Below are 16,225 nucleotides of genomic sequence, written 5' to 3' on the forward strand. Positions count from 1 at the left end.
TTGATCCCAGTGAAGGGATTTTTTAACTGAAGATTTTCAATTTGGCAACAGGAAAATAGTACATACCGTTTTCGACGTAAAAAGCGCTCCGCTCTAATAAGCGCCCACGGAGATATTTGCTGATATATTGGCAAGTGAACAAGCCCAATTAGCATCCCTACCGATTGACCAATGTACGCACACGCGTGTTGTTATATGCACCCTTATTTAAGGGCAATTAAATTCTGGAAAAATATATCTTTCGTACACAAACATTTCAGGCTGTCAGCATAAACCATGAAATTTATCTTTCAACTATGTTTTTTTTCCACCAAAATAATATTCTAATAAGAGCTCCCAATTTTGAGAGCGCCCTGAGCACCTATTACGTCGAATACGGTACTTGGTATTTACGAGTGAGTGACTGGCAAATAATTCTGAGTCAGCAACTTTATAGCTTCATCACTACAGCTTGTCAAGCCTACCAGAGTGGTTGAGTAGTTGGGTCCTTAGCAGCATTAATCAGTATTCCAGTAACATGGCAGGGGAGACCAGAAACCAGCTTCACACACTGTACCAGTACAGTGGGGAATCAAACCTGGCCCTCCGCAGTGATGAGCCTTAACCACAAGGCTACCCCAATACCAGGCAAATCAGGGATTGAAAGTGTGATTCACAACCAGCTTATTATCCTCCCAACAATCTGCACCCAATTTGGCCATCTAATCCTCATTGCCATTGCCTCTTAAACCAGACATGATATTCATGTATCAGGGTGAAAGGGGCTTTAGAAATACTCGATTGCATAAACACTGCCGGCAAATTTACTGAGCTCAGACCAGAAACACCATAGTCGATGTGGGCAACAATCCAAGGCGTCAGGATACAATTCCATATTATTAGCAGCAGTGAAGAAATAGTCTTTTGTGCTGCTTTTGATCACGCTTGGTAGCCATTGTGACCAACTAATACCCATTTTAGTCACTCGAGGCATCACTTATTGGAGGCCCCGTCCTGCAAACACCAGTCTCGGGTTTCAAGAAGTCGTATCACAAGGTTGTTTGGTCATACATGTGTCTTCAATAAATACTTTGTGGTATGGAAATGTTTCACTGGTGTATTCGAGGCTGGAAGAGATGCCGTTCTTCATTAGTCAACATCCTGGCGTTGAACTTCCTCGGCCGGGATCTCGGTCTGGACTGGTTTCAGCATGGATTCTGTACTCTGCATACTGCAACAGATTGTAGAGTGTGTTTAGGTGAGTAAGTAGATGTTCTTAACACACTAATCAACAAAATATTCTTACCATATCCCTGTAACCTGCAATTGTGACACATAAACAACCAAAGCATTGAGACTGACCATCCAATCTTGTTTAGTATTAGGTACATGGGACCTATTCCTCTCCGGAATGTTACCAGCAGAACCACTAACCACTGTTTTAGTGTTTACCCGTGGATCCCTATTCCCACATTACAATATGATTAATATAACATATGTTACATTTGGGATAACACTTTCTTAGTAAAGTACAGATTCTCGTACTTTTTTGGGTTGAGTCCCATCCGGGATTCGAACCCACACTTGCCAGAGTGAGGCACCTAATCGCCAGCACACAAAGTCAGCGATCTAACCCACTCAGCCACCGAGGCTTCCACAAAAATGAAAGTCCGACAACTGGTAGTCTAGATCGCTGACTTTGTGTGCTGGCAATCCCGGACAGGACTCAACCCCAAAAAGTACGAGAATCTGTACTTTACTAAGAAAGTGTTATCCCAAATATAACATATGTTACATTTGACCACTTTCTAAATGGCATTGTGTATTCAATATGATTAATAGTCAGCCAAAACACCAACAGCCTCCCTGAGTTGGGTTTAATAACACTTTGAACAGTATATTAGTCACCCTACAACATAATGGAGGTGGGAGAAAGTCAACAGTGATGGTCAGTAGTGGTGGGACGATACACCAATACATTGGTGGATCACGATTTTTTACTCCTCGATACAAGTATCGATCACAGTCACACACTAAGTAAAAAATATTGATTCTGACCTTAAATGTTTGTGTAGCGGCCATAAAATTTCTGAGTCCTATGATGGGATTCGAACCACGGACCTGATCAGAGGTCGGACGCCTTGTCCACATGACCAAAGAGCTGACAAGGTAAGGATGTCATCTGTGGGATGACTCCATGCCCTGCTACATACTCCCCCGTCAACAGAAGGCACCTCCGGGGCCACATAGTAGGGTACTGAGGCTTATTTTGCTCAAATTTAATATGAACGTGCTCAGCCCAACGTTGGGTGCCAATGTAGCGGCCATAAAATTTCCGAGTCCCGTGATGGGATTCGAACCACGGACCTTCTGATCCGAGGTTGGACGCCTTGTCCACGTGACCAAAGAGGTTAACCCTGTCAGCAAGCTGACAAGGTAAGGATGTCATCTGTGGGATGACTCCACGCCCCCTGCTACATTTGCTTTAATAACTGTTCCACTAAACACAAAACAGTAGTGCAAGTTAATAGTGAAAACATAAATATTTTCATTTGTTGTGCCATACTTCACACTGCCAACTGTAAATCATCAGTGTGCCAGGTATTTGGCCATCCTCTATTAAAAAGATGGCTTTTGCACCACAGATAAGAGCACATGCAAGTGTCATGATACATATTGGATCGTGAGTAAGGTATCCTGATACATATCATATCGCACAGGTGGTATATATCGTCCCAGCCCTAATGGTTACTCAGGTACACCATGGGCATTGGGCCAATCAGGTCGTCTGGGACTGGAATTCCAAACTTCAGATCCCATCAGGTAAAGATGACAATCTGCACAGAAAACTGGAGCATCTTTTCACAATAAAGAGTAACAGAGATTTTGAATATTTTGACAAAAGACTTGCTCTAAACTCACATGCCAATAGAATAAACAGGTAATGACTACGAAGTAATGGGTACTCACAGGTGTTCAATCCTCTGTGCCTGGTTGTGTGTGGGCGTGTCAACGTACTTAAGGCCAACGCCCCCCATGCCTTTAGTTGGGGTGCTGGAGCTATTGGGCTCGGGGTCGGGGATCAGGGTAAACATCTCATCCTGACCCCCTTTGTTGCTCGGCAACTCAACTGCCGCTGGTTTCCTGATAGGCGACACCCTCTCTAGGTCATCGTCAGTGGAGTGAGATCGGATCTTAGCTTCTGCTTCTCGCGCCATTTTACGAACTTTAGATTCTATGAATGAAAGAACTTTACCCATTAATTTACATAGGATTTTGCATGGAATCATGTTGCGACATTATCTGAAAAAGTTCGATATCAACTGAGAATCTGGTGGTCAGACTTGGTTGATGCAAGTCATCGTATCCCAATTGCATAGATCGATGTCAACCAGTGAATTGTCTGGCCCAGACTTGATTATTTACAGACTGTCATCATATATTTAAAATATTGCAGAGTGCGGCGTTAAACAACAAACACACAGTACTATTCACACAGACACTACCACTACAGGTAACCACTGTGAATTTATTCAGTCGTATTCACGCAGCCGCTACCACTACAGTTTCTAACTGTGACTTTATTCAGACAGCCACTACCACTACAGTTACCAACTGTGAATTTATTCAGTAGTATTCAGACAGCCATTGTGACCATTTAATCTCCATTTACTGCATGAGACTTATTCTGCCCAACAGGGGTCACCCTACATTTCATTCTCTCTCTCTTCCATTATAAGAAGGGTACTGCATACCTCCATTAACAAATGACTCGATGGTGACGAAGGCGCCAGTTTTGCCAGCGGACACCGGGGTGACTGGAGAGGAGCTGATGGGTGGAGACTGCATCTTCACTTTATCAGGATCTGGCATCTGAAACATTCAGCATAAAAATAATGAAATTATATTTGAAATATCTTTGTTAATTCTTTCAACAGAACACACAAACACCCTGACTCTCACAAAGATGCTTGTACAGTGTCATGTAATTTAGTGGTTAGGAATAACATCTATGGTGGGAAAAACATCAATTTGTAAATTTTACAATAAAAGGAACATTTATATACTTATCCTATCACACTATGCATTTCTTCCTTTTTCTTTCGATCCTATGTGAAAACGTGCTTGAACAAAATTTCAAGCTTCTAAAAAACAATTCACCCGAACACATCCAAGCATCACCAGGGTCACTACCCAAAACAAATGGGTCACGCACTGGAATCCTGTGCATAGTGAACTACACGACATGATCATGTGATTGCCTCTGCCACAGGATTCTCTTTCACAGAGCTGACAGGAGCTGTGATGCAGGGATGGTCGGGAGGTCATATTGCGTGAGACGGGATAGGTATACAAATATACAATTTATTGTAAACTTTACAATGTTTAAACTCATCCTATCGTACACTATGCATTTGTCCCACCCTAGCCGGTCTTAAAAATTCTATAACACTGCCTTGACAAGAACTTCTGAATCAGGAAAACATACCATAACATGCGATACGATCTCTATATGTTAGATAGATGTAACAGCATGTTTGCAGGTATGACATCATTATATAAATGAACGCGTAGCTGTAAAGAACAATCTATTTAGCATATGACTTGCAATCAATCCAGAAGGGGTTGTTACATTCCTGGGTCGTACCCAAACTCAACGAGAGCAACAACACGTCTGGTCATTTAGTCTTCATTTAGTCAAAAGCCAAGGTGCAGCGCATGCACAATGATGTCATCAGCCGAAGTCACCAGTTTTCGTCATGTGATGTAACAAGTCGATCTATTTATAGTATGTAAACACATCAGGGGTCACCAGTAGGGCTGTTATGATTCACTCACGTATTCGGTGAATCGAAACGTATAAATTCTTGAATTGAATTCTTTATTCATGACCAATAGAATCGAATATTTATGAATATGCAATCATGTTCATTTACATACCCTGTATCTAAAAATATCCATAAGAACATATTATATGCATAGATTTCTTCAAAGACAACACTCTTATAATATTTAATTTGACAGTATTGTGATCACTGGTCATTGTCACATTTGAGCAGATACTGTCACCTGGATAAGTGCAGTATATAAATGTGTAATATATTAATAATTAACAAACCATGTCAAATAATTTGTGTTGCTTTTGTTTCATTGAATGTAACAAATAATACATCAACTGCTGACTTGTTTTTGTATTTGTGAATTAATATTCGCCTTCGTTACCCTATATTCGTGATACAAATTGTATTCGCCTCATAGTGTATTCGTTGCAGCCCTAGTCACCAGTCAGTTGATTCTACAAGACAGGTCACAGCAAGTAAGGACTTGGAACCAGACTAATAAATTACAATAAACACTGGAGCTAACGTTCCAGGATTTATACACAAAACGTAGTACCAAATAACAGGAGCAGGTACACGCACTGACTATGTGCCTGTGACAGATATGTCACGGAAAAAGTGGGAAGTGAAGATCGTAACTGACTTACGATAGCACCCTTCCATAATGGCAGTGAGTGAGTGAGTGAATTATTAAATTATGGAATTATTGAATCTTAACTTTGAGACATATATCCATTGTTAACTAAAGGCATATTTACCCTGGACTCTAAGATAAGCATCCTGTTCTCCAGGAGTTTGAGTCTGGCGTCGGCATTATTCCAGCGACTCATGTCCAGCGCCGGCTCCTGGGTGGCGGGTATGGACTTCTGTAGATCAAACATGGCCTCCATCTGGCCAACACGACTATCAACAGCTTCCAGCATCTGAAGGACAGAGAGGATTGTAACACACATTATTTTCTTCTATATTCATGATGGAGTTATTACAGGGTTTGTGCAGAATTATTATCACAAAAATGCATTTTTTAGAGTAAAAATATCATTTATACTTATCTTGACTTATACTCATTGCTTATCTCTCTCTTTTCCGAAAGGTAGTAGAAACTTTCTGTGTTTCCCAGAGAAGACAAAAAACAGCTCACCCGAATGTATATTCTATGTTCGTGGTTGGTTTGTTGTGTAACGCCGCACTCAGCAATATTCCAGCTATATGACGGCGGTCTGTAAATATTTGAGTCTAGATCAGACAATCCGGTGATTAATATCATGAGCATCTATCCATACAATTGGGATCGATGACATGCATCAAGCAAGTCAGCGAACCTGACCACGCGACCCCGTTAGTCGCCTTTTACGACAAGCATAGTCGCCTTTTACGGCAAGCATAGATTGCTGAAGATCTATTCTACCCCAGATCTTCACGGGTCCTATGTTCGTGTAATCACATTGTTAGCAAAGATACAGATGTCATTTTGACATTTATTTTTACTTACTGACATGATATTGTTGATTTTCTCATTAAGTTCTTGAAAACAAAGAACTGCTGCATTTGTGTTGATCCCATCCCTGCTGTCCCCGTTGACTGCCGCCACAGGCTCGGACAGGGGCGTGGTGGGTGAAGCAGCTGCCGCATCAATGGCCGATTCATTCCCTGGACAAACAAAGGTGTTTCTGTGTAAATTGATCATAAAATAAGAGAAACAAGTATTTGTCACAGAAGTGACGAAATATCCCCCGCCTGTATATACACCAAAATACCAAATAGGAAGACAATCCAGCGATTAGTTCTTGAGATATCGCGGCAACACCGTTTTCAAACTCCAAAAGCAGATTTGCCTGCTGTGACCTTGAAAATAGGGTCAAGGTCACCAAAACTGACTGGTGTCTGCGGTGTCTGTATATACACCATAGTTCCAAATATTAAGACAATCCTGCGATTAGTTCTTGAGATATCGCGGCAACACCGTTTTCAAACTCCAAAAGCAGATTTGCCTGCTGTGACCTTGAAAATGGGCTCAAGGTCACCAAAACCGACTGGTGTCTGCGGAGTCCATATATACACCCTAGTACCAAATAGGAAGACAATCCAGAGATTAGTTCTTGAGATATCGCGGCAACACCGTTTTCCAACTCCAAAAGCAGATATGCCTGCTGTGAACTTGAAAATGGGGTCAAGGTCACCAAAACCGACTGGTGTCTGCGGAGTCTGTATATACACCATAGTTCCAAATATGAAGACAATCCAGTGTTTAGTTCTTGAGATATCGCGGCAACAAACAGGTGGGACGTACGGACGGACGGACGGACGGACGGACGGTTGTGAATACTATATCCCCCGCTTCGCGCGGCGGGGGATAACAAGACATTCACAACATCAAACATGAAATTCTATGATGTTGAAAACATAAATGACAATGATTTGAACCATTAGAAACGTTTTGTCAAAATAACATTTTTATTATGCAAGTGTGAATCCCAGAGGAGAAATTGCTTTTGTCAGACCATATAATACCTCCTAAGCCTCAAGTATTATACTTTAATCGACTTAGGGTTTATATTCTGTGTCTGCACCCATAAAGAAACAACTTTAATACTAAAGGTGAATGAGAAACTGTGTGTTTATGTCAGACACTGTAGCCAACAATATTCAGCAGCCTGTCGATAATCTTGACAAACCAGTGACCAAAATTGGACAATCTTAGACACCTTGCAGGGATTTGTCTGGTCCTGCTCAAAGGCCAATATTCGGCCCAAAGTCTGCGGCAAATGTCAGTAAAAATTCCCAAATTAGAAATAACACTTTCCCACTTCATGTTAATGTGTGATGTCTTTGTGGAGGTAACTTGTATATCACTGACAACAGGGCCAATAAAAAGGAAGGGGCATCAATGCTTAGTTTTACATAATCACACTGAATGCAATGTTAAAATACCTCTGAATCAAGGAAAATATTTTGGTTTTTTTTAAATCCCAATTTTGAACAAAATAATCATTTCTTCCCCCAGTTTGCTTTTCATGGGCACTAAGTTTAGAATCCTAGATAAATTCCTACCCCGACATTTCTGACTGCCATGGCACCTGCACCCAAACTGTAGCTCCAGCTAAGGAATGTATGTGATCTGTGTTAAATTCTTAATTGTTAAAAAGGGAATTTCAGAAGGTGACAAAGCTCAAGAACCCACACATCCTTCATTGGGCAGCCAAAGGTTGCTCAGGGTTCACGACCTTCTATGGAGGCATCATCAGACCTTCACGCCGAGCAGGTACCGTATCAAATATTATTGAGATTAAACTATATTATTTATAACTACTTGAAGGGTTGTATGTTTTCTTACCTTGAGGCTTTGGCATGTTTACCACCTCCACAGCCCGGGGTTTGACTCGAGCAATACTTGGCGTGTACAAGGAAAATAAAGAGTCACATGACTGGTTGGGGTCAATGACCTCCTTGATAACCCGGGGTTTGCCGGGCCCGGGGAGCGATGACCGGATCGAAGGGGATCTGTACTTGCTTAGTTCAACTTGAGTCATGGCTGACGCCGATCTGTTGAGAGTTGTCTTCTTGGCAGCAGCATTGGTGGCACTCACTGCACGTGGTGGCGGCATGCTGGTGGAGGATTCTGGGAAATACAGATAAAATATACTAGGAATTTACAACCTAAACGTAGTTCTGTTTGTGTGTTGTTTTACGTCCACTGTAGCATGGTCGCCTGTAAATAATAGAGTCTGGACAAACCAGTGACTGAAACGTCAAGAATAAGCTCCGACATCGGTGTATAGTATGACTCTATATTATCATGGGCTCTATATTATCATACCGGGAATCTCGTAATCCATACCCCCTGTCGACTATTTACTTATGCAAATCTAAGCAAAATATTTCATCGCATGATCAAATACAGGACTCATTGCTGTATGTCATGGCTACACAGATTTACTTTGCTTTGGGAATGTTTTTGAAGTCGAATTACTCCTATCTCCATAAAAAATAGATTACAAAAGAACCCATTTGTTTGGAAGAAGTTCCTTGACCCAAGTTAGGTCGTATGACTACTGATCATACATAATCCAAAACAGGAAGTGATGTAAAGCACATATTCCACACGTATCATACCACAATGAAACAGAGTTGCCAGCCCTTGAGTCGCTACAGACACAGTTAACACTCTGAAATGACCAGTATTTGCTATATCCCCTTAACGCCAAGCGCCAGGCAGTTTAATGCTGCACTCAACAATATTCCAGCTATATGACGGCGGTCTGCAAATAATTGAGTCTGGACCAGACAATCCAGTGATTGACATCATGAGCATCTATCCACGCAATTGGAATACGATGACATGCATCAACCAAGTCACCGAGCCTGACCACCCGATCCCATTAGTCACCTCTTACGACACGCATAGTCGCCTTTAAGGAAAGCATGGTCTGCTGAAGACCTATTCTACCCCAAGTACCATCTTTTAATGTCTTCAGGTATAACCTGACTGGAGACTGGAAAGTCGACCTTCCGATATCCAGGCACCCAATCGATCCACTTGACCACGAGGCGGAAAGGTTGATGATAGCATAAATAAACGAGGCTTACAACTGTTGAGTCCAACATGCCTGTGCACTGTCAGCCGGTATACAAAGAGGTAACTTAATGCTTCAGTAGTTTAACTGGAAGACATCTTTGAAATGCATCCAAAGTAAATGCAAAAGTTCAAATTTTTCTTATGCAGAAAAACAGTTAAAATCTGTGCAAAGCATGAAGATGAAATGCACACTGAAGATAACTACATGCAATTCATGTGGGTCCCTGACACTAACATCACCATTCTTAAAGGTCTTAATATACAACAACCTCCTTGCTTGTGTGTTTATGACTGTCTTTTCATAAAGTGTTCTCACTGACAAACTAAGGGACATAACTCTTGCTCAGTTCGGCTAATCCAGACTACAATTTCAATCAGAACCAAATTCATGGATTTCAATGTATTATAGCATTGTGCCTTTTCTGAAGCCCAAAATCTGGGTAATCTTAACAGAACAGCGAGCATGGTTTTACACCACTTTTAGCAATTAATGGGCTTCACACATTGTACCAATGTGGGGAATCAAACCCGGGTCGTAGGCATGACAAACAAACGTTTTAACCACTAGGCTACCCCACCACCCCTAATTTTAATAGGGCATCAGGGTCAAGAATATCTTGAACTCACTTGCAGGCTCTTTCTTTGTTGCTGTGGTCGCTGTGGTCGCTGTGGCTGCAGACTTAGGTCGAATCTGAAAACAACACTGCAACTGAGGCAACAGATGTGTGGGAAACAAGAACTCTTCATGTTAATTCTTTGATTGATCTGGCTGGTTATTCGACTTATTGGTGTTTTATGAGGAGTTGTGCAAAACATAAAAATCATTTACTAAAAGAGGTGACTGTGGGACACCATTGTCACGGAAACAAAGATCAGGTCATTGTGCACACTCCGTCGCAGTGGTGACTCAGCATAACACCACTGTAAAACCAATGTAAACATAGGATAACTACGCAAAAACAAGTAGATTTTTACGTATTTGCATACTTTCTCAATGAAAGTTAACCATTCTTTGACATTTGTTTATGAAAATGTGTAGACTTGTCAAACATGAAACGGATGAAAAGCATATGCAATATCTTGAATGGACTGTGAAAGATGTGACGAATTGTCACATGGCGCTGGCCTGTGGCAGAGGTACTATGCTAGCTGGCTGCCGGCCGCATGGAACTCTGGGTAGGAGAGTGGTCATTGTGCATTCAAATGAAGATGTACTCAAAACGTTAGTTCCTACACACAAACATTTCACTTTCACTGGAGACATATCAATGTTTGTTTGTTTGTTGTTTAACGCAGCAGTCAGCAATATTCCAGCTATATGATGGCGGTTTGTAAATAATCAAGTCTGGACCAGACAATCCAGTGACTGACACCATGAGTATCAATCCATGCATCAACAATGACAGCAATGGTCAAGTTCATTATTCGTTGTGGGAAAAGTCACGGACATACAAAATCGGATTCACCAATGTCAAAGGAAAATTGCAGGCACCAAAGGCCCCCGAGTATGAACCATTTTTAGCCAATAATAATAATAATAAGAAGTGAGGGAGTGAATGTGGCTTTACGCCGCTTTTAGCAATATCCCAGCGGGCTTCACACATTGTACCATTGTATGGAATTGAACCCCGGGTCTTCGGCGTGAGGAACGAACACTTTAACCACTAGGCTACCCGACCGCCCCTACAAACAAGTGAAGTTTTACTGGTTTACTGTTACTTGCCAAGGACAAGTTCACAATTTTGATAATTCCACACTCCTAAACCCATGGTCTTTGGTTCCTGGCATGCCTAAGGGACACAACTCTGCACCTGTCTGTGGCCTGTCAGACTCACCCTTCCAGAAGGAGGCCTGGCAATGTTGTCCATGGAGGAGTTGAGTTTGAAGGCGGAGGAGGGTTTACTGGAGTAGGTCGTGCGACAGTGCTTCTGAACTCGCTGGAGGACTTCTGTAACCATTATGATCTTCCTCTCCGCAAACTGGGTGGAGAAAAACTGGTCCTTGGTCACCAAGGGTTTGTAGGAAAACATATCCCGGAGAATCTGAAGGGAAAAAGGATTTTGAAAATGAATACATGAAGTTTAAGTTTCCACAAAAATAAACAAGAACACCAGCAAATGTGAGATTTAATGCCATAGAGAAATCAAAATTATATTGGTAATTTATAAGTCATATGCTTCCATGACAACCAAGAAAATATATTACAGCAGAGCTGTTTTTGTAAATATTAATCAAACAGGATATTCATATCGTTTTGAGGAACGTCTCAAAGAGTAGAGAGAAAAAATGGAAGCTTCAAATACCAATAAATGACATGTTTCACATGACGCAGGGCAGGAACCCTGCATAGTTGACATTATTTTCACAACGAAACATTTTCAGTGAGTCATATTTTATTATCAGTCAGATCACTTCCTTCAAAAACATCGAAACAGCTGTTACAGAAAATGTTTACTTTTGCATAATTTGACACGATGTAATTTCTCTGTTATCAATATCTTGTCAATAAAAGGTTAAACTCATGTAGAACTCTAAACGGTATTCATGATTTTCCAAATGAGTCAGGATGAATCCAAGTGTTCATTGGCTAGGTGAAACTCTGTTCAACCAATCAGATTGCTACACATACTCCCATGTGTACTGTCTACACAGTTATAAACAAACGCATAAACATTAGTACTTTGTGAACAAGGTTTCATGTGCCGAAATTCTAACACAAAGTAATCGATGTTTATGTCCTCTTACCTTGTAAATAGAGTCTATGAAAGTTGCATCAGACTTGGCAAACAGTACAATATCCTTGGCAGCAATCTCTTCAGCCAGATTGGTGTTGTAGCTGGTGAAGCCATGATGGAGGATGGGCATGAAGGCCTTAGCATCACCTTGAGTCAACCTGCCAGGCAATATTCCAAACATACAACAATCTGACATTCAGGAGTTCACTTACATTTGCTCATACATATTTCTAGAAACATAATTAGAATGACATAGGGACTACAGTTTCAGTCACAAAATACTCATTTCCAGCTTGATTAGATTACAAGCCAGTGTTTATCCCAGCCTAGGTCACATAATAAACCAACACCAGTGTGGTCACTGAAGCCGAAACGGAATAAGCTTGGGGGTTATCAGCTTCTGTTTACAAACAAAGCTTCAGAACAGTCGACTTTCTGTCCCTTCAGAGAGTCAGGGCTTTAGATCATTTTTTAAAATATGGAGTTTTTATTCACATTATCAGTGTTTGATAGTTTTCTTTGGGTATTCAATATATTTTTCATCCATTGGATTCAGTCTTTTGGGTATTTTTAAACCAATCAGAAAGACAACTGCTGAAAAAATTCTGCTTGAAATGTTGTTCCAGTCAACTACCTACAATAAACTACGGTTATAATGAACCCAAAGGGACCACTCATTTTAGTTCATTATAGTGAGTGAGTGAGTGAGTGAGTATGGTTTTACGCTGCTTTTAGCAATATTCCAGCAATATCACGGCGGGGGACACCAGAAATGGGCTTCACACATTGTACCCATGTCGGGTGTTCGGCGTGAACGCTTTCACCACTAGGCTACCCGACCGCCCCTTAAAGAAATTGGGTATAACAGCGGGTTGAAAATGGCTACATTGGGTAAATTACTCACTTATACTACTGAGTTTTCGTAAACATTTCAAGAGTATTTGAAAGCAAACGACTCAAATTATCTGGGTTATGGCGACTTATTGTCCATATTTTACGTAAATATGCAGCTTATCTAGAGTTCTGGGTATTCATGAAAAGTTTGTTAAATGCAAATTCCTTTCCGCGCACGTCAGCAGTACATCTTGATTAACTCATCTCACAAACAAACAATTTATTGGGTAAAAATTGCATAGTGTCCCTAAAGCAACTTCCAAACCATTATTAACTGGACTTTCAATGGCTACCTTCAGAGGAAAATAGTTATGGAACTAGGGGGACAAGCTATCCACGTGTACTTGAACTGCACTTGTGAAGGCCAAGGTAATATCATCAATCAGTCTCCATAAAAAATGTTCTTGTACAATTGTTTAATGTGTAGCTTTATAAATTCACCAACAAAAGAATTGCGAATACCATACATGTTGATTAATACATGAAGAATTACTCATATTCAAGAGATATTAGATTAGTTCAACTCACAAACAAATATACTGGTATGTTGTGTGAATTTACGCTCATGAACGCATCACATGTGACGTCATAGACCCATGACCCGAGACTCACCTTTTGTCTCATGTAGAATTAGCATGTAAAGCAGCATATTATGATAAGAATAGACACTCTGTGGTAACACTTGACTGATTGTTAGGTTTGTCATTAAGTAGTACATATTGGAAACATCTCTTCTTAACATACATACCTCTCTATATGTTTCTATACTTTGTGTTTCTTTTGGCAGTGAGCATCTTCCGATCGCTTCACACATTATTTCACCGAAATTAATTAAAACAATATTAAAAGGAATTTTGAATAAAATTAATGAAATAAGTTACAAACATAAGTCCAGATATACAAAGAACACTTTTTATAGCCAGACAGTGTAATTACATGACTAATTTGCGTACTTCAGTATGGATTTGTTGACATGGTATTTCTGGTGTTACGTGCTCAAGGTTATGTCTTTCCATGTGGGGAAAAACATCAAAACTCATTAATTCGTGTATAATGCGCACCCCCTTCTACACAGCTGTGTTTTTTTGGAAAAAAAGTGTGCACTATACTCAAGAAAATACGGTATTAGCAGCCTAAAGGTTTCTGGTATTCAAAGTAGACAGCTACACTATTTTAGCTATGGTCAGCTATTTGTATGTCAATGTCAGTAAACATTCCTTCGTGCATGTGTCTATGTGTATAAGTACATAAAGTAAAGAAGTAAACTGGTAAACAATATTTTGAGAAACTCACCCCTTGATATCAACCGACTCTGGATATTTCATTAACTTGATCTCTGTCTGCAGCTTCCTGAGGTTATTTTTCAAATCTCCAGTTGGCATCTTGAATACTGATATCTAAAACAAAAGCTTGTCATAATTTATATCAAATTATTTCGCATTGTTTACATTACATTTTTAGATCCCTAAATCATCACAGAAAGTTTGTCTCTTTCTTTCTCACAATATGCAAACATCATTAGTTGGTACATAATCCACGTGCATATCTGACCTCGCCAAGTGAATTCTCATGAATTTAACAGTGCATTTTGATATGATTGAAAACTGAATCACATTGCTCGAATCGTAATGTTTTGATCGAAAACTGGACAAAATACACTAACTTGCGTTCCAAAAGTTAATAATCACAGCAGGACTAATTCCTTGACAGAAACGAGTACTAGCATACACAATTCCAACGAAATACGCTAACATACATTCAAGTGAGTTTATTTCAATCGTTGATAGCCAGCTCTGTCGCTGAACCTCTTCTGACTCTATGTGTTTGTTCACGTTCGAATATGACGCGATTTCCCGCGAAAAGCGCCACCTGGGGGTCGTTTTTCTTGTTCTATTTGCGTGCGCTGTTTCGTTTCCGAGAACAGTTGAAATGGGAAACTGGAAGTTAGCACAGCAAAGAAGCTGAAACCAACTTGGACCATCTGTCACTTTAGTGGGGTGGCGTTACCTAAGAAATCACAAACACTACACGTAAGCATTTTTTCATTATTAATTAAAAACCAATTCAACATGTTATCATGGTAGGAAATGCGCATACAAAATGTCAGATTTAAGAACGGGGTGAAATAAGGAAGCTGAATCGTTTTAAATAGCCGTCAGCTGTTTGGCTCGAGAACGCTTGGAGCCTTCATTTAGATTGGAAGTTCGCTGAAGTTTAATCTGACGCGACCTTCTACGGCTATGTCCTCAGATCTTAATGAAGATCGGAGTAAAAGATCTGATTTTAACGACATTGTGTACAATGTGTGACCTGGCTGATTGTGGGTCGTTGCTTATATTGTCAACCATAGTTTGCCTCACCTAGATCAATCTCATTGAAATCAGATCTTACTTCCCGCTTCCGCTGTACAAATTTCATTCACCTCAGTTACATATGATTGACGTAATGTAATAATATTTTATTTTTTTTGTTTACGCCGCACTCAGCAATATTCCAGCTATATCATGACGGCCTGTAAATAGTCGAGTCTGGACCAGACAATCCAGTGACATATCATGAGCATTGATCTTCTACGCAACTTAGTGATTGACATAATAAACATTGATCTACACACCTGGGATACCACCAGTGGCGGGTCCAGGGTAGGTTGGGGTGTTTCGGGCGGTCGTCACCCCCTTTTTAAAAGAAACAAAAAATCCTGCAATGATTATATGATGATTTGCATGTTAAAGTACAATTTACAATGGTTTATATGTTGTGTTTGTGTATTTTTGTTATGGCTTTTGGGTGGACCACGCACGCACGAAAGCACGCACGCACGCACACAGGCACGCTACCACCTCCCCCCCCCCCCCCCCCCGACCACGTCGCGCATCAAATCAACCAATAATGACGACCAATTCTAACCCGGATCCTTACTTTGTTTTTGTTTTTTGTTTGTTGTTTAACGACGAACTCAACAATTAATATTCCAGCTATATGACGGCGGTCTGTATTTAATTGAGTCTGGACCAGACAATCCAGTGATTGACATCATGCGCATCGATCCATGCAATTGGGATACGATGACATGTATCAGCCAAGTCAGCGGGCCTGACCACCCGATCCTGTTAGTCGCCTCTTACAAGCATAGTCACCTTTTACGGCAAGCATGGGCTGTTGAAGACCTATTCTACCCCTGATCTTCACGGGTCGGATCT

At 40.6% G+C, this 16,225-nt stretch overlaps 1 protein-coding gene across 1 annotated transcript; it reads right to left on the bottom strand.

The window, feature by feature from the left end:
• Positions 1 to 331: 331 nt before the first annotated feature.
• Positions 332 to 15,763, bottom strand: LOC124139635. The gene is made up of 12 exons (XM_046506876.2): positions 15,640 to 15,763; positions 14,782 to 15,032; positions 14,319 to 14,422; positions 12,142 to 12,289; positions 11,232 to 11,438; positions 10,024 to 10,087; positions 8,155 to 8,439; positions 6,313 to 6,470; positions 5,579 to 5,743; positions 3,735 to 3,852; positions 2,950 to 3,214; positions 332 to 1,210 (listed from the first exon to the last, which is right to left on the bottom strand). The coding sequence occupies exons 3-12, from the start codon at positions 14,405 to 14,407 to the stop codon at positions 1,129 to 1,131; spliced, it is 1,581 nt and encodes a 526-aa protein (XP_046362832.2). The 5' UTR covers positions 14,408 to 14,422; positions 14,782 to 15,032; positions 15,640 to 15,763; the 3' UTR covers positions 332 to 1,128.
• Between the last annotated feature and the right edge of the window lie 462 nt (positions 15,764 to 16,225).

This window comes from Haliotis rufescens, unplaced genomic scaffold (assembly GCF_023055435.1).
Source record: "Haliotis rufescens isolate VD_foot unplaced genomic scaffold, xgHalRufe1.0.p SCAF_7, whole genome shotgun sequence".
Taxonomy (NCBI): Eukaryota; Metazoa; Mollusca; class Gastropoda; order Lepetellida; family Haliotidae; genus Haliotis; species Haliotis rufescens.

Coding starts and splice junctions, on each gene's coding strand:
- LOC124139635 (XM_046506876.2), bottom strand. CDS start 14,407: ATGCCAACTGGAGATTTGAAAAATAACCTCAGGAAGCTGCAGACAGAG. Junction 8,440..10,023: donor AACAAAGAAAGAGCCTGCAA/GTGAGTTCAAGA, acceptor TGTATTTCCCAG/AATCCTCCACCAGCATGCCG. Junction 3,853..5,578: donor TGCTTATCTTAGAGTCCAGG/GTAAATATGCCT, acceptor TGAATGTTTCAG/ATGCCAGATCCTGATAAAGT.